We start from the raw sequence: 23,498 nt of genomic DNA, 5'->3' as shown, positions 1-23,498 counted from the left end.
GGTACTGTGGGCTGCTGCTAGCAATCGGAAGGGAGGCACGTAGCCAAATGCTGGGTTTTGGATGCCAGCCCCCAGCTGTACGCTTCCAATTATCCAAGCACATCCATATGCATGCGCAGACCCCTGCCTCGCTGGTGCGTGGGCAGAGGACCCAGCCCCACTCCCGCAGATGGGCACAGGCAGCTCGCACAGCCTGGCTTAATGGGAGCAGAACTTTGTCCTTGAGATCCCCACACATGTAGCATTCAGCAGCCTTTTGAAGTGCAGTCAAAAGCCTCAGCTGAGAGCAAGGATGCTCGTTTCCCATGGAGCCGTTCCTCTGCCTGATGCTTTATTTGAGGACCATGGGCAATTAGTGGAGTCCCAGGCAGAGGAGTTTGGGCATCCTGCAGGACCACGTGCGGGTTTCCTGGGGGGTGTGAACAAGGATGCTATTGTTTCTCCAGGTGGGTTATTAGCGATGGCAAACTTGCCCCTCCACTGGGGTAAAAGCTCTCACACCTACACAGTGTCAGTGAGTCATGTCCCAGATAACCAAAGCGGGCTGCCTGCAGTCAGAAAACACAGGGGAAAACAGCCCATTATTCTGATCAACAACCACCGCTGGCAAGAGAAGTGGGGGGAATTTAAAGGAAGCTTTTCTCCCAAGTTTTCAGAAATAGCTGCAGGTTCTGGGCTTTATAAACTTTCCAGGAAGGTCTGTTTGATCAGATAGGAAAAAATATCTAAACTATTTTTCATACAGGCTTCATTTTTACTCATCAGAGTGCTACGAGTAGTAATATCAGGAAATAGATTCACAGGCAGAAGTATGATTTTTAAGTTAACGATGTTCATTTAATTTCAACTCTTGTCTCCTCTATGTGCCTCCTCCTAATGCTCTAAATAGCTCTTCTGCCTCTTTGATGTTTACACCCTTCAAATGCATAAAGACAGTTCTCTACAATTCCTCATTTTGCCAAGCAATACATACTTAGTGCTTTTCATCTCTCTCCATAAATCAATCCCTTTCCTCCAACAGGAGTTAGAATAGGATTTTTTTTTTCCTTATTAGATTTGTACTGAGAATTTCTTTTCAGAAACAGATAAATGATACAAGGCTTTTTCATGACAAAGCATCCTATCATACATTATTAGCAAACACTTCCACAGTGTAACAGGAATAAAAATAGAAGTGGGCTATAAAAAAGAATGTATAGCGGGATGACATCTAATCTCACAGCATGGCACTAAAAGTGGAGCAGTTCCTTCACATTTCTTTGCAAATCTTCAAGGAAACATCCAGGAGTCCTAAGAAATGCTTTGCATCTTTTACTTAAGGATTTAGTTAAATTTCTATGCAATCTTTGACATCAAGTTAATGAATTTTCTCCTTATTCAAGAAGCCCACCTATTGCCTGCAGCACGATTGAAGCTGCAGATCCTTCCCAGCCAGCTCCACTGCTGCTCCCTGCCTTGCTCTCCTCCCCTGAGTCTCAGCTCAGCAATGCCTGTGCCCGTCCTCTTCCACAAAACTTTAACTGAGAAACTGCCTGGGTTAAAAACGCTTTCAGTTCCCACTTGTCTCAAAAAAAAAAAAAAAAAGCATTTTTTTTATTACTGGTTTCCAGCAGAAGCAGTCAGATACGAACTAGCCAGTGCTCTCACCTGGCAGGCCAGGTTAACGAGTATGTGATGTGCTTTTAGGATTGCTGCTTCGGATGGATCCTTCCTGCACCCTCCGATCGAGATGGCTGTGCTGTGCTTTAGAGGCTGCACTGATAAAGAGTTCCTGGGAAAAATTTGCCCTCAGATTTCCCATATTTCTGAAAGCAATTTTGGTTGAAGTCCAGCAAGCCCTGCAAAAATGATTTTCAAATGAAATTACGAATGAAAGACGAATACTCAAATAGACAACAATTTCAGCAGCTATTTGTCAGAAGCAGCCCAGGACCCAGGAGGTTTCCCTGCCTGGTGACTGCTGCCCTGAGACATAGGCACGTGCAGCTGTGCATGGGTGGCCTGATCTTTCCTGCATTGCTCTTCCAGCTATGAATGTGAGGAAAGGTGAGGCTGATTGATGGGTTTATTTTCCCTGCTTGTGGCTTCAAGGGTGAATTTGAGAAGGGGATTTTTCCCCAGGGGCCTGAACACCCCAGCAGGGCTGGCTGCTGGGTCTCCAAGTTCACCTGGGAGCAAATACAGGGACAAGTAGGGGCAAGGAAGGTTAAAATCCAAGAACTTTTTTTGGGAATTTAAATAAATGTAGCAAATAATAAGCTGTGCTGCTGCAGCAAACATCCAGGGAGGGAGCCTGGAGGTAGCTTCTATCATTTCACAAAGGAGCAGGTGCTCCAAAGGAAACCAATATCTGAAACTTTCAGCAAAGTGCCAAAGATCTTCTCTGGAGCTGCTGCCAGCCAGCAGAGGGGAGGCAGGAAAAACCAGCACAAAGCCAACGTGGCTTTGTAATGAACCAAAGCAGTGCCAGGAGTTGCTGTGCACTGGGGTTTTATGACCGTGCATTTTAATGTCTTATTGTTCTTGTCCTTAGCCCTGGGTTAGCACAGCAGTGGGTCAGGCTGCTTCCCCTTGATGGCTCCTTGTCGGATGCTGTTGGCACCACTGCAGATTTCTGTCTGATGCAGAAGGTGCCCCTCAGCCAGCCCAAACCTGAAAGGTAGACTTTTTAAACTCAGTTTAGTATTTCCAAAATGGTTAGTGCTCTTTTGGCCTCTTTCAACTGTCTTCCCTGATATGTGCATGAATGTCAGCTCCCCTCCCTGGGGAGGCTGAGAACCGTTCAGTTCTGCTATTCCTCTAGAAAACAGAATCCTGTAACTGCTCCTGCTGCTGTTGCACAGAATTTTAGTGCAGCAAGAAAATGACAGGTAGGAAGTCAATTCCGGTTGTGGGTAAGTGAAAAGCACAGATTGACCACTTCAATTTAAAACAAAATATAAGGAGCATTTTTGGTATTTAAATGTTGTTGGTGAGAAGCAATTGTGTACCTTGGTGTATAGGTAAGGACACAGGGAAGCAGAAACTAGGCTATGTTGTGGTTCAGGCACTGAGCTCCTCACCCCAACCTTGTGACTGCTGCAGCTCTCCTCTGCTTGTGACAGGAGCAGCAGATGCTCTCCTAATACCAAGATCCTCAGGCAACTTCCCAGATTTTTGAATCTCCAGGAATTTTCTCTCCCAGGACAGATTTTGGCCGCAGATGCCCTGGGGCTCACAGGCAGCTGAGTGCAGCCAGGCACAGACAACCTGCTGCTTCCCCAGGCAGACCCCCCTGGCCCTACGTTGCCTCCTGCTCAGCTTTGACCATGCCGGGGGCTGTGCTCGTACCTTCCCCAGGTGGATATCAAACCTGGCTTTGGAGAACCTCTTCAAAGGCCAAAAAAATGCCCTCTGCCCTTCTCGCTGGCTGCATGGAGGTTTTTCCTTGGGGCTCCTGCTATTATGTGGAGTGTGCATGTAGGTGTTTCTATATGCTCACACAGACGTGTGTATAAATATGCTCGTGCTTGCTAAGTCAGAACCAGCACAAGCTGTCTGTGTTTGTGGCACATTCTGTTTCTCAGGGCAACATTTAGACTGAAGTCCCTGAAGAAAAGCCTCTTGCTGAGTGTTTCCAGCATGGCTAACCCTCCTGGGCTTTCATTTCCTGACTGGCTTTTAATGGAATGTAAAGAACAGAAATAATATCTTCCATTAAAACTTTATTAGGTAGCTCCTCCACTTAAGAGAGCTGTTTCGCTTACTCCCAGCCAAATGAATCCTGGTGATTGAAAGCTAAACATGAGGACTCAAGAGGAGGAGGGGGAAGCAGAAAGCCACCTGCAATCTTGAAATGATGGAGACCAGCAGTGTGGGGGGCTTGGTGACCTGCCTGGGAAGATGCTCACAGCTCGATGCAGAGTCCTGGGCCAGAGCTGGATGTGATGGGACACACAAAAACAAGTGCCTGGGCAAGGCACTTCATTTCCTAGCAGGGGGCATCTGCAAATGTACACCCCCCACTTTTATATCCTGCTGATTTCCACTGAAGTCTGTTATAATTACTGGGAGCATCAGACATCTGCTCACTTCCATGGATGTTGCTAAGGCTACTGGTGGCTGACTGATGTGTGGTTACCACCGGAGAGCAGCCTGAGTGGCAGCAGCTGACCTTCTTTGGAGCATCTGTATCGCCGCTCACCTTCCCTCTGGCTTTTGCTGTGACCTTTGGATACAGATCGATCCCAGATTAGTGTCTGTTAACAATAAATACTTTAAAATTAGGATCCAAGCAGAGAAGTTCTGAAAAGGTTAGATAAGCTTGGGGCAAGTTAGTGCAAGACCCTGCTCTCCATGCTGGAGGTTGGTCTGTGAGATCTATTTTCCACAAGTGTCTTCCAGTCCTATTACCTTTGATTGTAGAGCACAAACAGCTGGGCAGCCCTAGGACGGTGGAGTCTGGCACCTGCATTGTCTAAGCTGGATTGCACGAAGCTCTGATACTGTCTAGGGGATGGGCTGTAACTTATTTTTCTTGGCACTCCCTGGTGTGCTGATAGAACGAGCGTTCTGCCAAGCAAAGATGGATAAATGCATCCAGCTGGACTGGCTTTAGTTTGTGAGTGGCAGGTGAGGGTTTTTCATTTTTCCCTTGGACAGTTGTACTGTCTTTAACACTCCATTTGCAAGCTTCTGACTGCACAAATGTATCAGTGCACACATACACGCAATATGGAGGCTGTAGGCTGTGTAGCAGACTTGAATCTAGATACTTGCAGAAGTATCTAAACCCACAGAGTATTTCCTGATCATCAGCTATGAACTGGTTAAGCGGAAACTTTGATCAATAAAATCAAAGCTGTTTTGTGCATCTTTGCAACATCATCTGTTCGGTAACCAAGAACTCTGGGGGTAAAAGTGTGTCACGGGTGATGTAAAGCTGCTTCAGTGCCCCAGCAGTACAGGAGAATTGAAGTAATGAACAGAAATGCTCAGTTAGAGCTTTTTCCATATTTTATGTTAATCATTAGGGTAGAGCTGAAATTAGCTTTAATTGATATTAAGCACTGAAAAAATGAATCCTCTGGAGAATGAGTCTCTTTAACCTTTAATGATGCAGTAAATAAAATATGCTGTCAACATTTGTGCAATAGTAAGGGTTTTCAAAATTCCGTATCTGTATGGCGAGGAATTCAATATGCCTAATTCTCCATTACAACAGATAAAGGTTATGTCAGAGCATAAATCCAGCTACAGGTTTTCCACATTTCCAAGCTATCTGTCATGCCCTGGTAATTCCCTGCACTGGCTTGTTATTTCTAATAGGGAGATGGAGGAAGGAAGGGCTGTGACAAGCGTGTTCTGCTTGCCAGCTTCTTTCTTTGTGCACCTTCTTGCATGTAGGCGTCCGATGGCAGGGTATCAATAGAGAATCTATGGAATCATCAGCAGAGGGGAAAGAAAAAGGACCAACACTGCCTATTCCTCCTTTTGGGTGAAAAATGTCTGAAAATGTTTCATTTTTCACTTTAAAGGCAAGATGGAATTGCAAAAGACTTCAATACTTTAGGGACACTTAGTTTGGTAATAGGCCATTTTTCTGTCTGTCAGGGCTCAGTCTGATTTTGAAACACCCAATAACTGCTTGGGTGAGGCACAAAAAATATTTCTATGCTGTAAGCATCAGGAAACTTTTTTTTTTTTCCATAAAAATCCATTTGATCACTGCAACCAACTGGAAATCTTACATCATTTAGGCAAGTTACTGTAACATTGATGGTTACTCTGTCGTAGTTAACTGAAGAGGAAAAAAGTTTCCCCACTTATGTTTTTATCTTTGCTCAGAAATGATGCAAGAACAGTTCTCACGTCATGGGGAATGCATCTGCTTTGAAGAGCTCCCAGCAGATCTTTCAGTAGGCTGGGGAATATACTTCTGCATGCTTCAGGAGGACTTCCTGAGCGATGGGCCAATGCTTCGTGATTTATCAGGGTGCCATCCCTTTACCCTTGTACAATGGTAAAGGTTAGCCCTTTGGCAAAGATGAGGTGTGCTTGAAAACATAAGAAAATGTTGTGTGTTTTTTTTTTTTTTTTTTTTTAATATGCTGCTGCATTGCTCTTTTGTTCTGTTCTCATTTTCCTTCTTATTTGGAATCTGGGAGGATTTAGGGATAGGAAGGAAACAGAAGTGTCTCCAAAATAATTTCCATGTTGTATGGTGTTAGGAAGCTCTTCCTTCTGACAGAAAGATACTGATTTCCTGGGACAACACCATGTCCCACAATGATGTGCTGAGAAGTTCTGGGTAAATACTTATTTTTTTTATCAATGAAAACACTCAAAGCAGCATGCACTGGGATTTTTAGCTCCAACAGTGATGCCTCTGGTTTTCTTCAGAGGAAACAGCCCAAATGGTGAAAACTAGCTCAAATACTGCACAGCTATCAGGACAAGTAGACGCGTGGTCACAAGTGGTGACGGGCAGCAAGACAAGGAGAAGTGCTGGGAATGATGGAGGCAGCCCATATAGGCAAAGTAATTTTATGGAGTTAAGACACAGAGGATCTAATTTTCTTCTCGAAGGCTCATTACCATGATTTTGTTACACATTATTTATGGGCTGTTATGATAGTCCTGGCAGGTCATAATTGGCTGAAGCTAGAGAATTAGTCACATTTTTCACATTTGGAAGAATGATCTGTACGGTTACACTAATGACTTCATTCCCAGAGATGCCATGTGCTGGGCAGGGACTGCCTGCATCGGGGTATGGCTGCGTTAACCCCATCCTGCTCCAAGCACTGTGCCTGGGAGCTTCACTTTGTTCACCTGATACCTACAGGCTTCCCTATACTTTGAAAGGGTTGCTTGGTCTGTAAGCAACTTAGTATTTTTGTGATGGTTTCCCCTTTCCTTCCCCTTCCTTGAGTCTGAAACTTAAGCTATAACTATTTTTCTATATTTTAAAAATGCATTTTTAAGCTAGTCTGTCCGTGCAGGGGCGTTGTTCTCTCCCATCAGAGCCAGCAGCTGCAGTGTTACGGCAGGTCCAGCTCTTTCACTGGGGGTTGTTAACCCCTGTTAAGAGATGAGCAACAGTTTAAATGGAGCAGGGGCGTTATTGGCAGCACTTCCAACCGTGCCTTTCTGTGTACATAGCAAAACCCAAACAATTTTTCACAGATGATGAATCAGAAGGGAGCACTATAATTGTTTTATCTGCCTTTTGGGACAGCACAAGCTGCTAACTCTTGAATTAAAGCCTGGGGAATGTTACTGTATCTTCCTGAAGAAGGGGTAGATTTGGTTAAAGGATTTCCAGTGATTAGGAGGCTACCACACAGTCTGACCTCTCCCAAACTGTTAATTGCTGTCATAGCTAAAGGGATATTTATTCTTGAATAAATTTGTGCTGTGTTGGGTTGTAGCATTTGGATCATGTCGCTGTTTAGGCTGCTAGACTAAAGAGAAAAGCACACTGCCGTGAGAGGAAATTATAGACCATGATAAGTGGATTGGAAAACATGCCTTGGAGTGAAGAACGCCAGAATAAAGCTAAAGGGTAACTTGAACCATTTGCGGATCTTCCACAGGCCTTTCCCATTTTATTAATTCTTCCTTGGTTTGTAGGTCTTGGGACCAGCCCAAGATAGTGGGGCTAACTGGCATGTGAAAGCCATACCCAGGAGAACCTCCCACCTGTCTTTTGATATATAAGCCCCATCTATGTGGTCGAGGATGGCCTAAGTTTGCTCACACCAGGCTGACCTCCCACGATGGCAATGCAAGGCTCTGGGAGGAGGCAAGGCAGCTGCTATGAGCTGTGTCCAGGAGCAGTCGTCCTTCTGTCGCTGCTCCTGGAGCACGCGCTCTGCAGTCTGTCCTCTGCAGCCCCGGCGTGGCTGAGGGCTGGCCAGTGCTGAACCCAAGGCAACCTCTTAATCAGACTAAGAGGTGGGAGTTATAGTGTTTGTAAAATACTGTACAAATGGGAGGGCTTGATCGCATTAAATGAAGGATCAGATTCATTAAATTAAGTGGAAAGCAATGTACATGGGTAATTTCAAGGGCTTAGGCTGAATACGTTTTTTTAAATAGGAAGTGATCAGCTGCTATACACAACACAGAACAGCTCTCAAACATTTTTAATGACAGTATTTGTACACACTTTAGTTTAATTAACACATGGCACAAGAGAGGATTGGTAACTAGGATATAGTCTCACACCAATCGGCTCAATTATAACACAAAATTTCAAGCATCAGTACACCAAGAAGAAAGTCACCCGTCCCTGCCCAGCAAGGTCTAGCAATTTGAATTTCCATAACACCTTGTTTCTCTTGGATGTGACAATAATTCCTTCTCTCCAGATGGAGAAGTCCCCTTAGAAGTGAGTGGATGATCAGCTTCTCATTTGGATTTATTTCTTGATTTCTGCAATCAAAATTAAGGGGGCTGTATATTGTCACTGCCCAGTGATCCATGTTACGTTTTTGACAGCTATGTTATTTGGTAAATATGTAGTAATTGCTTCCAGAATTAACTAGAGTTGTTCTTCTGTGTCTGTATGAGAGATTTCCTGTGATGTGCGATCCCTTCGTTAGCGCAGTGCTCATTAGGCACTGGAGAGCTGCTGCAGGCGCAGCTGGGTTTTACGCCTCTGCGGGTGTGGCGTTGGTCCGAGGGGCTAACTTCAGAATAATCGGCTTCTCTGGTGATAGGAGTCCCTGTGAGCTCAGCTTGAGAGGTATCTGCAACGGTGAGAGGGAAAAAGCACACTTGAAGTTAGACAAATGAAATAAGGAGAGATTAAAGGAAGCTTGGCCATGGTTTGGGCATAACTTGGTCTATAGGGGTGATTTTTTTTCAGGGGCTTGAGGCGGTCTCTTAATTTTCCTTCAGAGCACAAATCTGGTCGAACTCCCACCCAGCCCGGAGCTGTATTTCAGAAAATTCACATTGGCAAAAAAAAAACCAAACACCTATTTCTGGGAGTTGCTGAGCTCCGGTGGAAATACAGACCTGCCTCTTCTAGTTTTTTTTGCTGTTCTTCCTCATGGAAGGTTTTCCCTGTGCTTGCTCATTGCAGCCTCTTAAGGGACCAGGCGATCCCAGAACAGTGAAGGGAGCTCTGGTAACCCAGGCCCTTCTCCCAGGTCCCATCACCCACCTCTGGCCTCCCTTAGTGCTCAGGAGAGGGACCCAGTCCCCAAAAGTGCAAAGTAACTGTTGTCAGCACCCAGGGTAACCTGGCTCATGTACAAGTTTCCAAATGTAATGCAAGTTCCTCACCTGAGTTTCTTTGCAGACTTGGAAGGTGAAATGTTGTAACAGGGCGACAATGGCAACTTTCAGGCTCAGGAGAGCAAACCTCATCCCAATGCAGTTCCTGGGACCAGCTCCGAAGGGCAGGTACGTGTATGGGTCTATGGTATCTTTGTTTTCCTTACTGAACCTGGATAATGACGTGTTGGGGGAAAAAAAAAAAATGAAGACAAGAAATCAAAAATCTCTCTATTTACTTATTCAGAGATTTCTTGCTGAGGCCCTACAGAAACTTGCTCATTTTTATGCAAAGTGTCTCAGCAATTGAGTGCTGTGTTAGGGCCCTAGTCCAGGGCAGGAGGTGGGATCCCCTTCCAGTGTTTGAGTTTAATTTTGGCCATCCAGGCCAGCAGAAACCACATGGAAATCTAGGCAATGTGCTGTCCGAAAATATTTCCTTTCTGTTGCTTTTTGTGAGAGGGAAACCATGAGTCACCTTTGGTAGGAGCAGCCTATGTCTTCAGTCTTGTTTAGGAATGAGAGGAAGAGGCTGCTTATGAAAATAACCAATTAGTGATAAGTAACTTTCCTGAAAACAAGGAGAAGACAACTCTTGGAAGATCAGCTCTGATACACTTTGAAGCAAAGCTTGCGTGGAGGGTAAAAAAAAAAAAAAAAATTTGGCAATGAAGGCAATACAGAAAGATGGACTAGGAGTCCAAAATATTATCTACATGTGCCTCTTCAGCAAGCCTAAAAGCTGTATACAAGATGTTGTAAAGTATCAATATTATTCTCCCGATTAGATTATGTTGTTTGAAACCCTGCTTTAGCTGCAAAGCTCATTTTCGTCTTAAAATTACATTCCCATGAGCCTGCAATTTCTCTTTGGTATTGTTTGTGGAAAGATAGGAAGAACACCATTAGGAAGCTAATCAGATTAATACTTAATTACTATGTGAAGAAAAAGCAGCAGGATATTTCTTCCCTTTCATTACGTGTTTTGCAATTTTGTACCTTTCTGGTCTGAACTCATCTGGGTTTGGCCAGTGCTCAGGGTTGCGGTGCAGGATGTAAGGTGGGATCATAACAGCGGCTCCTTTTGGAATGGTCACCCCATTTATTTCCACGTCTTTCTTGCAGACTCTCTCAATCCGTCCCCCGAGGGGAAAGAGACGAAGGGTTTCATTCATGGTCATGTCAAGATACTCCAACTGCATCACTGTTTCGTATGTGAGAGGAGCCTTCGGACAACAGGAGAAAGGTGGTCAGGTATGTTGGTGTGAGGACGGGATTTTCCTAAAATGACTACTGAAACCAGACTGCCCCCAACCCCTTCTGCCTCAACTGTGTCTGGCTTGCTGAAGAACAAAACACAAGGTAGATATTGCAGAGTTGGTTAAATTTTCTATCCTTGAATGATGGAGACTGATGATAAATTCACATTGATTTGTGCATGGATGCAGGGTATGGCAAATGGGTTTGTGCAGGGCCTGTAAGGCTGTAGCTGCCAAAAGAAAATTGCTACAGGACTAAGTTGTCAGTGAGTGTCTTGGAGCTCTTAAAAGATCTCAGGATGATGCTTAGGAGCTAAAGAGTCATTCTTTGGACTGAGCTAGGAGAACAGCAGGGTCAGAGGTGTTTGCTGTTGCTCAGCATCCCCTTACCTTGTTGGGAAAAGCGCTATCGATTTCATCCACCAGTTTCTGCTGTACATCAGGGTGCAAGGCCAGTTCGTAAGCCAGGTAACCAAGCGTGTTGCTGGTGGGCTCATACCCAGCGAAAATAAAGATGAATGCTTGAGACAGGACCTCTATGTCAGTCAGGGCTGTGAAGAGAGAGGACGTGGAGATGAGCAAAACTGGTGTGGACAGCCTCAGCAAGGAACAAGGAGCAATGGGTGGGGTTGGGGCAGGTTTGCTGTGGTGCATTTCTGGTAATGCATAGCTACTCAATCTGTGTGGAAAGTCATTTGATTAGAGAATCCAGGAAATTGTCTGGGTGTAAATGATTGATTCCCTGCCAAGGGACCTTTCTCTGGGAAATGGCTCCCCATGTTCTTCTCGTTCCCACAGCCCCCATTCCCCGATGAGTATTTGGACATAGTTACCTTTGTAGGAGTGATTCGCTTCATTGTTCCCATTAGTGGGTGATTTCTGGGATTCAATCATCATCTGCAGGAAATCTACCCTGCCCTGAGGAAAAAAGCAGGAGAGTTTCTTTGGTGACAGGTTCTGCAGAGAGGGCTTGCAAAAACAGCTTCCAGAGCCCAAGCGCTGCTTCTAAACTGAAGGTATCACCCTGATGCACATGGCTTCCTTGTAGTAAAGCATGACACTTGCTTTTTATTTCAGGAACCAACCTGTCCTTTTCGTGAAAGCATTGGGTGAGAGAGTAATGTCTCAAGTGAGTTTCAGGAAAGGCATTTACATTCTAAGAGGGAGAGTTTTGTTGGGAAACACCTTCCGTGTTTGAAAAGTGAGAGGGGAAGGCACAGATCTGGCACTGCTGTCTGGTGCTCTTGCACTGCTTACTCTGCTTTCCCTTATCCTCTTACTAATCTTCAAGGAAGATGAGTGGCTTACTTTGCTGACTTATCAGAAATTTTGCAAGCCCAAGCTTAAAGTCATTCTGCCAAACCTTTATCTGTACTCCACTTCAGATCATGGATGTACGAAGTCCACCATGCTTCAATGCCAGAACTGGTCGAATCAGACTTTCCAAAGGCATTAAAATCAAGTGCTTGCAGTTTAGTAACTTTGGGGTTTTACTGAGTCATTGGACTTTGGCTTCACCTTTGATATCATCACCCTTGAATGATATTTCATTTGTGTGTATTGAGAAGAGGGAATTTGCTGCCACTACTGCTAGCAAATTCATGTTTGCTTACCTTTTGAGTCTCCTTTTCACGATCCTGCTTAATTTTGGAGATGGATCTCATGAAGAAATCTACAGCATCACTGGGAAAAACGCTTACATTGAACTTGGCCAAAAGAGGGCATAAAAATGGAAATACAACTGAAAAACAAATTGAAAATGGAATTGAATAATGTAAACTCCACCTCATATAAGATAGCTATGGATGTTACTGAAGCAGTCATCATGGTAATCACAAATTATTTCCTTTTTTTTTTTTTTTGCCTAGGCTTTGGCTTTTTTCCCCTCTTTCTCTTTCCCTTGGGATCATTTGTCTTCACACAACCCTCTCCTGTCTTCCTGTTAACTGGACATAACTGAACTGGGTATAATCTTAGCTTTAAGAGATGACCAAAGGATATGCCACCTTTTACCATGGTTTTCTAAGGACAGGTTACATCTGTGCTTTGTGCAGCACTACAACAGAAAGGTAGCTTAGAAGAGAAATATTTCAAATTCTGATTTTTTTTCAGGTTGAGCTGTTCAGTGTTGTTCTGTGCTCATACAAACACTTTCAAATCCCCTTCAGACCACTTCCTTTATCATAGGAATTCTCTATCCTGGGCTTGTTTTATAGGTTCATAAAAATCTATAACACCAGAATCTCCTCTACACACAGATCACAACTTTCCCTGTGTATTAGCGAGGTGTCTAATCTTGACTTAAGGTTGCGAGTGATTTAAGGTCCATCATCATCACTGCTAGAAAATTGCATCTAATTACAATCCCCACTCAGAACTCTTCCAGAAAATGCATTTCAGATAGCACCACTCTCCTCAAGCCTCACACCTGAGCTCTCAATTTAAGGATCATTTTCCAGCCTGTGTTTGGATATTGGCTGGGATGTTCTTGTTTGTTGCCCTGTGGATGCCAAAAGTCAATGAAGCTTTTACTCATCTCCTTCCCAGGTTTCTAGTATGAAGCTAACAGTGAGGAAACAACGAGACAAGAGCCATTAGGACTTCCATCCTGGCTAGTGAGGTTATCTAAGCAACAGTTGGTTGGCCAATGTATAGGATTCACAAGTGTCTGATATGCTTGCTAAGCTCATACATCAATAGTACTCTGACACCTGAATAAAGCTTTCAACAAAAAGTGATTTACATGACACAATGAAGACTGGATCAAAAAAGTCAAACTTGACCAGTTTCTTCATCTCTCTGACAAAGGGGTCTTTGGGGTTGTTCATGGAGTCAATGTTCACACCAAATGAAGTGCTGGTAACCACATCCATGCTGTAGCTTCCAAAGATGCTGAGAAAAGATGGAAAAGGTACTGTGATTAAATATTTGCATGATGTGAACATATTTTTTCCTAATGCCTAAGTCACATTCAAATATAAATTCTTGTAAGACCCCCTGCCTGGTTGTTGAAAAGGAAGTTGGATGTATGGCAACTGGGAGGCACTTAGAGTGAAAGGGATGGATTTTAGAAAGGTTTGGTGCCTGTGTGTGTTTAGAAATCAGACAGCCTTCCTGGAGATGTTAAACAGCATGTGGCTGCATGAGCATGTTAGTGCAATGACAGCATGGGGCTCTCGAGCATCTTAGCTTCTCAGGGAGGGGTGGTAACACACCCTGCTTCAAACATGCCACAAAAACAGCATCGTTTGACCCCGTGAAGCCCTGTGATGGTACAAGCTGTCCTTCAGGCTGCTTCTCCTTATGGGGCTACAGTGTCTGCTGGTGTGCTGCTGCCCCTTCTGCATTGTAGCTGCTGTAGCAGGGGTGAAACAGGTTGTGAAGCTAGTTGCTTTTGTTCCAGAGCCCATTTAAAGGATGTGGACAAGGACAACAGACATGGGGCTGTGTAACTGCCTCCCTGCCCAGTCCCACCCCAGCAGCGGGGGCAGGTGGTAGAAGAGGGCCCCACGGTGCTGTGTGGGGCTGGGAGGCCCATGGCCCTACGGGCATCCCCAGCTTGCTGCAGGGTGAGGAGGCAGTTCATAGGCCCCGAGCATATGTGGGGAAAAGTGGGTTTTCCTGTGGAATTTAGTTTTCATGGTTCTGTGGATATACAAGGCTAGGCTCATGCGTATTTTCTCCCATCTAATTCCCTTTAGAAGGCTTTTGTGGGCCTCTGCTTCTAGGAAGTTTCTCTAACATCCTAGTTTAAATTTCCCCTTATGAATTTCCAGCCAGGCTCGCAGCCAGCCCTGTTCTTTGTTTCAGAGGTCTGGTTTGCCTAGCAAGTGATCTGTGCTGCCAGTAATGAACAAACCACAGCACTTGCTAACAAGGCTTGTTGCTTAGCCTGCTGCTCCTAGCAGCTACTTACTCCTTCACTGGTATAGAATCATCCTTTTCCACTCTTTTTTGAACGTTTTTCACCAGCACTTCCCCATAGTGCTTCATTATAGGAAACATCTGTAACACAAAACAAAGATGGTCACTAAAGTACAGCACACTTCATTCCTTTAAGACAGGCTTATAAAGACTACAGGGGTTTTCATGAATATTTACAAATAAGATCTTTCTGTTAATTTTTTTTTCTTCCTTTTTACATCAGGCATAAATTAAACAGGCCAGCTCAGCTGCCAGGCTCTGACTACAGAAATCAACCCCCGTGACTATCTCAGCCTGAAAACAGCCTACTGACTTTCTGATTTAGCTTGTACTCGATCCTCTGTGTTTTACCTCCTTTAGCTTCCCACTGGTGAAGGTTGGAGAGAGCACTGTACGAAGCCGTTTCCACTGCTCGTCTTCAGCTAATGAGACAGCGTTGTTCAGCACCCCTGCTAGATCCATGTGCTGGAGGGAAAAGGCAAGGTGTTAACCTCAGAAGTTCGCAGCTTCCTCCCAAGAATGGGAATGTATACACATTATACATGCAAATACATAATGCTTTTTCCTCCAGTAAGCCACATGAGAGGCTATTTTCATATCCCGAACAACTAACCAAGCACACCCAGTGCCTGGGCACGTGTATGCCCACACCTGGCCGTGACACCCAGTGCACCCAGCTGGGTGGCACAGGGACTAGCGGGACCCCGGCAGGATCCTGCATGCTCACACAGGCTCAAATTCATCCTGTTTGTGTGTATATGGGCAAAGGGATGAGCAGAATTTGAAATGCAGGCATATAGCCCAGGCGTGCAGTCCCCAGGCTGTTGTAAGGCAGGGGAACAGTGACATACAGTGGCCACTTACAGTAATCCCCATAGTGCAGTCACACAGACCCTATGGGAAACCCTGCTGCACGCTTGTTTCCTCCTGTACTTTGTTTTCTGGAGTCTCTTGTACATCACAGTGCTGCTGCTCTTACCCTGCGGTTGGTGAAGGTGGAGTAACACTCCTTAACCAGCACGGATTTGATGATTTTGGGGTCCAAGACAGCTAACACAGGTTGCCTGCCATCGTAAATCCTGGCGGGGAAGAAGAGGAGATGGATGAACAACTCCAGATAGTTGAGCTGCAGGCTAATGCTTGGGAAAGAAAACATGTCAAATGCTCCTCTATCACCAGCCTTGCTGTTCTACAAATGCTGAAGTACAAGAATGTAGAAATAAGGGATAGAAGAGGACTCCCAGGCCACCTCCCATCTGTTTTTGTAAATGATAAAGGGGCTAAGCACCTTCCAAATTCTCTGGGAAATGAGCTGGGCTCAGACCCTCAAAGGAGCAGATACTAAATGAAGCAAGTGTCTTCGCTTTCTCCCTAGACTCAGTGTTTTTCCAGGCACTTAAACACATTACAGTATTAGAAGGAAACTTGTTCGACCCCTTCCAGCCTCATGAATTGGGTGTCTGGAGACTTGGGCTGGCAGCTCTGAAATATCCTCAGAGATAAAACTTGATCCTTGTTTTTGTCAATTTAAGCTGCCAGTTTTGAATGTTTTCCTGGAACAGATATAGATTTAAGCAGGTTTACATGTCATCCCCTTTCACGCAAAGATATCTTTCCCAGGCTCAAATTTTTAAGTTGCTGTAGGGGCCAATAGATGTGTTACGGAGAATTTGTATGTTTGCAGCCCAAAATATAACAGCAGCTACAAAAGCCATAGGAGATGTCCAGAGCAGAGCAATGATAGCTGCCAAAGCTCCCACTGCAGCAGGGCAGGATCTGCACCTGCAGCTTTGCTCAGTGTTGGGAATTTGCTCACCCTCCTCTGCTGTTTGAAACCAGAACTTGACTTCCCAGCTCCACATTCCCCCTTAAACAGTAGTTTTGCTATTGATTTTGTTAGGAATGGGTGAGGACCTTTTGTTACGGTCTTTGAAACAGCTTTCATAGTATAGATTAAAGCAATTTCTGTACAGTGTGGCAGTGGCACAGCCCTGCAATCCATGGGCTTTAAGGTGAGCCCCCACTTGCACCCTATTGCAAGCTGCACCATCGGGGCTGCAGGGGAAGGGAGATTTCCTACAGGTTTTTTTTTTTCTTTCCTGTTGTATGGATTCTGGTTTTTAGCTTCAGAAGAGATCGTTGGTTTATATGAGTACTCACCCCCACACTTTCCCATATTTCTGGAAGCATTTGTTGTCAAAATCCAAGAAACCCTGTGGAAAGCAATTTAAAAATGAACTCAGGACACAGCGGAGGGGACGGTGTTGGAGAGGTGGTTGGGAAGAATATCTTCAAGCTGATATTCAGAGCTGCCTCCCTGAAAGCACTGAAGGGCAGCGCTCGTATCGTGCTTGTGCAAAGGAGGCTGTGGATGACCTACTTGCCAGGCCCCCAGTAAAAGGGCAGCTGTAAATCAGCCACCTGCAAGTGCTCATTTAGAGACACGGGAGAGGAAAGGCCCTGTGGTCTGTGCTCCTGAGCCATTATCCCGCGCTGGCCTTTGCACAACCTGTGCGTTAGAGCGGAGCTTGGCATTTGGAGATAACCTATCATCGCCATGTATCTGCTCAGCTACAGCTGTATGAGCAAACGCAGATATTTCTGGAGCCGGGAGGGCTTCAGTCACTTACTTTACGATATTCCAGGCACGTCCCAAAGAAAGGCAGAGGTGTTGGCCCAGGGATGCCCAGCTTCTTGAACACACCAAATGGCCAGGTTCCATATCTGTGGGGCAGAAAACACAACTGAGCACTGTGTCACCACGGGACTGCGAGCTCCCTGAAGCCCTGGGACTGCAGCAACGTCCCCTTGACTCTGCATAGTGGAGGTCAAGCCAGGAGGTGAGAAAAAGTGGCCCAAAATTGCCCTGCAAAATAAACGTGGCAAGGCTCACTGCTGCCATGCACCTTCAGAGAGATGGCTTCGGGGTAAAAGCTGTTGCCTTGTAAAGCTGTTGCCTTCTGGTGGAAGCAGGACCTTAAAGCCTTCAGCAAAATGCAAAAGAGGAGCTCATTGCCAACTGAAGGAGAGGCAGAAAAGAAAGCTGGAAGAAGGAACACCAAGCTTACATGTTTTCATTGAAAGGAAATCAAAGTCATGCCAGAAGTGATGTCCCAAACAGGGCTTTTGTCAAGCTGTGCTTTAATTTCATTTATTGTTCTCCCTCCCCTTAGCCTGCATTAGCTCAGTCATGCATTAGGAAGTCTTGTCTTGATGGTGTTCTCTTTAGATTTCTTTGACAGCCTTACAGATTCCTCTCCTCTGAAGCACCCCTTTTTGGCAGCTGTAAAGTTATTACTTCTACCTCGGGGCCTTCTGTTTCTCAACAAGGGCCTGGGCTGCAGCCCTTTGAAGCTTGTCTTTGTCTGTGTTGAAAGAGCTCTTCAAAATATTTGGTTTTGGTAAGCAGCTGCAGCTTCCCAAGTGAGTGGTTCGCTGCAGAAGGGATGTAAAACTGCAAAGGTTTGGTAAATGGTTGTTATCAGAGATCCTGTTTGGGCCACGAGCTGGTGGCTGCTCAGCCCGTGTTGTGGGGAAACCTTGCTTTAAAGCTGGAGAAAGAGAGGGGTTTCCCTTAAGATTATGAATGCTTACTCTTCCAAACCTGGAAGGGCACCAATAGGATCAGGATCCCCAGCACAGGTTCTGCTGAAGCACAGAAATGGACCTCATCCTGTGGTCCAAAAGAGCAGGGAGAAACCAGGGAACAGGGTGTTTGTGGGTGCGGAAATGTTTCACAGAGCTCAGCTTGTCAATTTTTAACCTTTTCTGTCAAATGTTCTTTCAGTGCAAAGTGTAAAACATTTGCGGATTCTCACTTGTAAAGTTCATAGGCAGCTGAGGAGCAGGAGTACCAGGAAATGCCAGATTCAGCTGAGTGCAAAGCCCAGCAATGCTATAGAAACATAGGCGAGGCTTAATCTGCTTGAAACACAGCCAGGAGAACGAAATCTAATGCTCTTATGGCTAAAACATGACACGGTTTTCAGCAGGCTGAGAAGGGCCATTCAGCGTAAAGCCAGGGAATAATCATTAGATCTTCTTACCATGGAAATGAACCAGAAATGCCTGATGGTTGTTCATGTGTGAACTGGAACAGCACTGCCCTGGACAGACACAAGGCATCTGAGCAGCCTCCTGGTGCTGATGGCACTGAAATGTCTATTTTAGCTCAGATATCAGAGCACAGGCATCTGGGCTTTGTCCTTCTTGCCCCAATGAAATTACAAGTGGCTGCAGAGGGAGGGGGAGTGCGGTAGCCAGCAGCCCTACATCACCACAGTTATTGAAATAGGAAGGTCTGGGTCAAAAATAAGGTTTTTCTTTTTGGAAAAGCCTGCCCCAAATGAATTTTTGAGTGATCCAAATCATAGGAAAGGGTTCAAAAAACATGGTCAAAAGTTTCAGAACTTACTGAACCACTGTGGCTGGAACATTGCCCAGGGTAGATAAATGTATTGTGCCCATGTGCACCACATTAATCATTAAGGTTTATGGCTACCAACATGCTGTCTCTGCCTAAGGGCTTGTCAACACCACAAAGTTTGTCAGTCCAGCCTTATAGGCAGGGACTTCCAGTGGAGGTGCTGCACATCCCAGCAGAAGGGTTTTTTGGCTGACTGTATGTGATGAATGGCATCAGCTAAGTAGACAAAAGCATTTCTCATTGGCATGGCTGCCTCTGCAGCAGCAGGGTACAACTCCTGCCTGATGGAATTTGTCTGGAAAGCCAGGAGCCAGAGCTGACCTTGCTCTGGGCTTCCTTTCCTCCCCCTGTAAGGGTGGGCTGGGGGCAGTACATGTGGTGATGTTCCTGTAGGAGCACCAAATGTTGAATTTCTGCAGTGTGCCATGCATGTTGCTGGTGCCTGTACATGGAGCATCTCATCTGGGCACTACAGAAGGGGTCAGGAGTAAGAGCTGATCCTACAGCTGCTCAGTCAGAGAGGCACAGCCTTCCTCAGGCTGTTTCTGTGGACAGTAACCTATACTAACATATACAACCTGTGGTAACGAACCCTTGGCACCATTATAATTTAATGATTGCCTTGGCACTTAGTAAAAGCATTGTAACAGTCCATGGGATTATTCCAGACCTTAGTAAGATCCCTCGTCCATACAACCGTTAGACTCCTCTGCTACTTCCCAGAGCCTTTCACACCTACCTGTTTGCTCTTCAACAGGCTGGTTGCATGAGAACGAACAACGGCAAGAACAGAAAGAGCAAAGAGCCAATAAAGAATAATTTACTCACACGAACAGGAGGGCTACAACAATAAGCAAAAGGGCCCAGGTTTCAGGAGCGAGGGAAGGAAGAAGGTTCATCTTGGCTCTTCTCTAGTTGGTTTTGAGTTCTGTCTTGATGCGTGTGACCCTCTGTCCCGGGTCTGCAGGAAAAAGGAGAGTTTCACAATGTGTAGTCTTTGGTGTCCAATCATGATTTAGGGGTTGGCCTCCACTCATGAAAGAGGAGGAGTGAAAGGCAAAGGTAGCACAGTATGCTAATCTGAAAAACATAGTTCATGTGATAGATAAATGTCTGGCTGAAGTAACTAAGGTTCAAATTATTTAAAACATACATTTTCAGAATTTCAGCTAGCTTCTCTGTTGCAATAGTAAGTAAAAACTTCTTGAGTAATGCTCCTGGGCTCCTATACTGAAATAAATAAAACCAAGTTACAGTGAAAAGGTAAATCATAAAGCAGGTGTCAGAGTTGGTTTACAAAAGGCTAAGGGAAAGAAAAGTGAAAAGGTTATTGGAATATTGTATGACAGGATCTTTTCTGGCAGCTGAATTAACTTTGGCAGAACTTAAGATTTTGTTTAAAATATCTTTATTTCTGTATGTGTTGTGAAGAGGAAGTGCTGCCTGCTTCCTTCTGGGGTGGGTCAGGAGCAGCTTCTAACAAATGCAGGAATTGCCCTATTTGCCCCGATAGGCCATGAAGACTTTACAAGTCAACTTTTCTTGCTGGGTTTGTGGCTGGGCATTTTGTAAGAGAAGTATTGTTCCACAACTATGAGCAGATCTTGACTGAAGCACCATCAGTTCCAAACAGGAGCTCAAGGCTTATGAAAAATCTTTCTGCGGTGGTTAGAAGAAAAGCACAAGCAAAGGGAAAACACTAGTTTTATAATGGTTGTCTCATAAGGAAGGAACAGAAAAATACCAGCATCCTAGAGGTGTGGATGTGATATGAGAAGGTTATGATGGTGGAGAAAGTTTTGCCATTTGGATGGTGTTTATAGGTGATCTTAGCACCGTGGCATGAGGTTATGTGCTTTGCAAAGATGCGTACTATGACATCTTTAGGTCTTCATTCAGGACTTTAAAATGAGCAATTCCCTTCCTGTTGACAGAGCTGTCATCTTCTAAAGAAAGTTGACTGCATGCACAGGTTGGTGTTGGGTTGGTGTTGCACATATTAGGAGCACCAGATGCTCCGATTGATGCTGGGTTAACGAATGAGTACATCTCCGTCCAGGTGGTGATGTGAGACTTTCTGGGAGTTACCATCTGACTTATCTCAAGACTATTTGTATCTCACTTCACCTTTGCCTGACCCTTGTTCTGAACTTCAGAGAGGGGTTATTTTGTAATAAACACTCTATGCCAGCTTGGCATGAACGGACAAGTTCATGACATGGTTACATAAGCCTGTGTTGGGTCCTACCTCTCTTGACTCAGAGATGTTGAAAGTGTGTGTGACTAAATGGGTGCTTTCCCATTCAGGCGTTTGTCACAGCAGTGATTGTTTTCATTGTGACATTTCCTTGAAGTCTGAATTTAGTGGGCTCCAAATATTCCTGACTCTGTGTTAGGAAACCAGTTAATACGGTTTAGCCAAAAAATAAGGTTGATGTAGGGTTTTCCATCCTCACGAAAAATAAGCCTCAGTCCTTGCCTTGTGTCAGTTATTTTTAGGGATAACAGTAGTTTCTAAATAGTCTCTCTGATTTTGCATTGGGGTCTTATGACCACTGCCAAGTGGACTGTACCTGTTTCCTTAAGAAAAAAAAAAAAAAAAAAAAAAAAGAAGAAGAAGAAACAAAGAAAAGAGAGAAAAAGCTGAGAACTTGATAGGTGAGGAAAAAAAAAAAAAAAAAAAAAAAAGAAAAGAAAAGAAAGAAATCCTCTGCCTAGTTCATGGCAGAGGAAAGTCAATGACCGAGCAATGAATGACTGATTTTTCACGTCATATGTTAAGTCCATCTCAGAGCTTGGCTTATATCCTAACTTGACAGTGGTTTGAGCCAACGACACACGGGGTTTTGCCATCACTGCAGTTTCTCCATGAGAAGAATTTCATGGAAACGAGAACAGAACGAGCTTACTCCTTTAGAGATGTTCCTTCTTCCCACGAACTGTCCCTTCACCTTATCCAAGTCCTTTAGATGTGTTTTCTTCCCTACCACCATGAGCTTTTGGGCATCCCAGATGTTTTGAATTGTGCTGCATCTCATCATGGTCTTGGGTGAACCCTGGGCACCTGCTGGCAACAACGTGCTGCTGGGGGGCTGTGAAAAGGCATTCCCCAAATGGAGGTGCCATGGTACCTGTGGGAACAGCCTCCTGGTGACACAGTGGCATGGTGTGCAGTGAAGGGTGCCTGTGCAGTGCCCACCCTTGCCATGTAGGCTCCAGCACCCTGGGAGCAAGAGGTTTAAAAAGGCAAACTTTACAGCAAATTCCAAAGCGAACTGAGCTGCTTTTCCATTTCTAATGCCGCTAAGTAGCTCAGATTAATGGATTAATGGCTTTCAGGAAAGCAAAATAACACCACATTGTTATTTGCAGTGTAATGAAAGGAGTACTCCTAATCCAGGTTGTGAACAAGGTGTGATGAGCAGTAGGGATTTCTTGTATAATAATGACAGGGGGCTGGGCTGTAAAATGGGAGAACATGTATTTCTTTCACAGGCCGTGAAACCAAATGATGTAGGGTAAGAAAAACACTGTGGAATAGCAATTATGACTGGGGAACAGGTGTGGTGAATAAAGAACTGCTCAGAAAGGAAAGACCTGTTGGCCAAAAAAAAAAAATAAAAAGAAAAGAAAAAAACACAGTGGGTAGCATTTTGTGTTGATGATGAAAAGGACTGCACGGGAATAAGGAGGGCCAGGCTGGATAAGCCTGAATTTTTAGGTTTAATTCACTTTGCAGTGTGATCATGAAAGTATCTCCTGAGATACTTTAGGGAATTTGTTTTAGATTCCCAGGGCTGAACCAGTTGCAGTAGGGACTCTGCATTGCTACTTGGGATATAAATATTGCTGGGGAGTTATCTCATTATGGAGTACTTCAGACTCGCTAGATACAGATCAGAAAACTGCTACTGATGGCGGCAGAGCTCAGATAGTCTCCGTATGGGAGATGGCAGATCTCTGCACTGAAGAAACACCAAAACTGGCAAGTAGTGGAACTGGTTCAGCTTTGGTGTTGGCAAGTAATTTAAGATGTTATAGGAGAACTGTTAGGAGCAAAATTTCCTTGGGCTGAGCAAAATGCGTTCATTTAGCTTGCCATAAGTGGAAGCATAAGCTAAGAGGAAAATTGATGAAATGATCCAGCAGAAGGTCTGGGCCTTTAATGTGGACTATGCCTAGACTCCTCCAGAAGTCAAGAGGTGCAAATACTATCAGCTAGTTGTGTGAGAGCCTGTACAAATGGACCCTACACCCAGCTGGATGAGCAGCTGCATTAATAAAGGTGCTGGAAAGAAGCCACACCAATAGGAGGGGGAGAAAAAAAACAGCAGCTTTGTAGTTGGAGGTACACCATTGCATGTTCTGCCCCTAAGATTGTCAGGGTTAGGAAGTTGTTTCTGTGCCCAAGTAGGAGCAGCCCTGTGCTTGAAAGTACTGGCCCACTGGGGTCCAATTAGTGGGGTTCCGCAGATCAGTGGCATTCCTGCATTCCTTGCCCCCTTGGAGATGTGCCCCATAAAGCTGTGTTTGTTTAGTCTGGCTGAATAATAGCTGAGCTGGAAGGTGGTTGGTGGGAGATAAACGCCAGGTAGAAGAGCGATTTCATCACATTATGGTGT

At 44.8% G+C, this 23,498-nt stretch overlaps 1 protein-coding gene across 1 annotated transcript; it reads right to left on the bottom strand.

Moving 5' to 3' along the window:
• Positions 1-8,636: 8,636 nt before the first annotated feature.
• On the bottom strand, positions 8,637-19,775 carry LOC116495307 (cytochrome P450 3A9-like). Its single transcript, XM_032197724.1, has 13 exons — positions 19,705-19,775; positions 17,081-17,174; positions 16,611-16,663; positions 15,430-15,529; positions 14,802-14,915; positions 14,443-14,531; positions 13,270-13,418; positions 12,140-12,267; positions 11,360-11,444; positions 10,917-11,077; positions 10,267-10,493; positions 9,277-9,439; positions 8,637-8,735 (listed from the first exon to the last, which is right to left on the bottom strand). The coding sequence occupies exons 1-13, from the start codon at positions 19,773-19,775 to the stop codon at positions 8,637-8,639; spliced, it is 1,533 nt and encodes a 510-aa protein (XP_032053615.1).
• Positions 19,776-23,498: the final 3,723 nt, after the last annotated feature.

This window comes from Aythya fuligula, chromosome 15 (assembly GCF_009819795.1).
Source record: "Aythya fuligula isolate bAytFul2 chromosome 15, bAytFul2.pri, whole genome shotgun sequence".
NCBI classification, from domain to species: Eukaryota; Metazoa; Chordata; class Aves; order Anseriformes; family Anatidae; genus Aythya; species Aythya fuligula.
Note: the sequence above shows the minus strand (reverse complement) of the source record. Positions and strands in the feature narration are given on the sequence as shown.

Excerpts from the sequence above, each read along its gene's own strand:
- LOC116495307 (XM_032197724.1), bottom strand. The coding sequence starts at position 19,775 with ATGAACCTTCTTCCTTCCCTCGCTCCTGAAACCTGGGCCCTTTTGCTT. Across the intron at positions 16,664-17,080 it reads CGTGCCTGGAATATCGTAAA|GGTTTCTTGGATTTTGACAA; the intron begins GTAAGTGACTGA and ends TGCTTTCCACAG. Across the intron at positions 11,445-12,139 it reads GTGAAAAGGAGACTCAAAAG|GGCAGGGTAGATTTCCTGCA; the intron begins GTAAGCAAACAT and ends TTTTTTCCTCAG.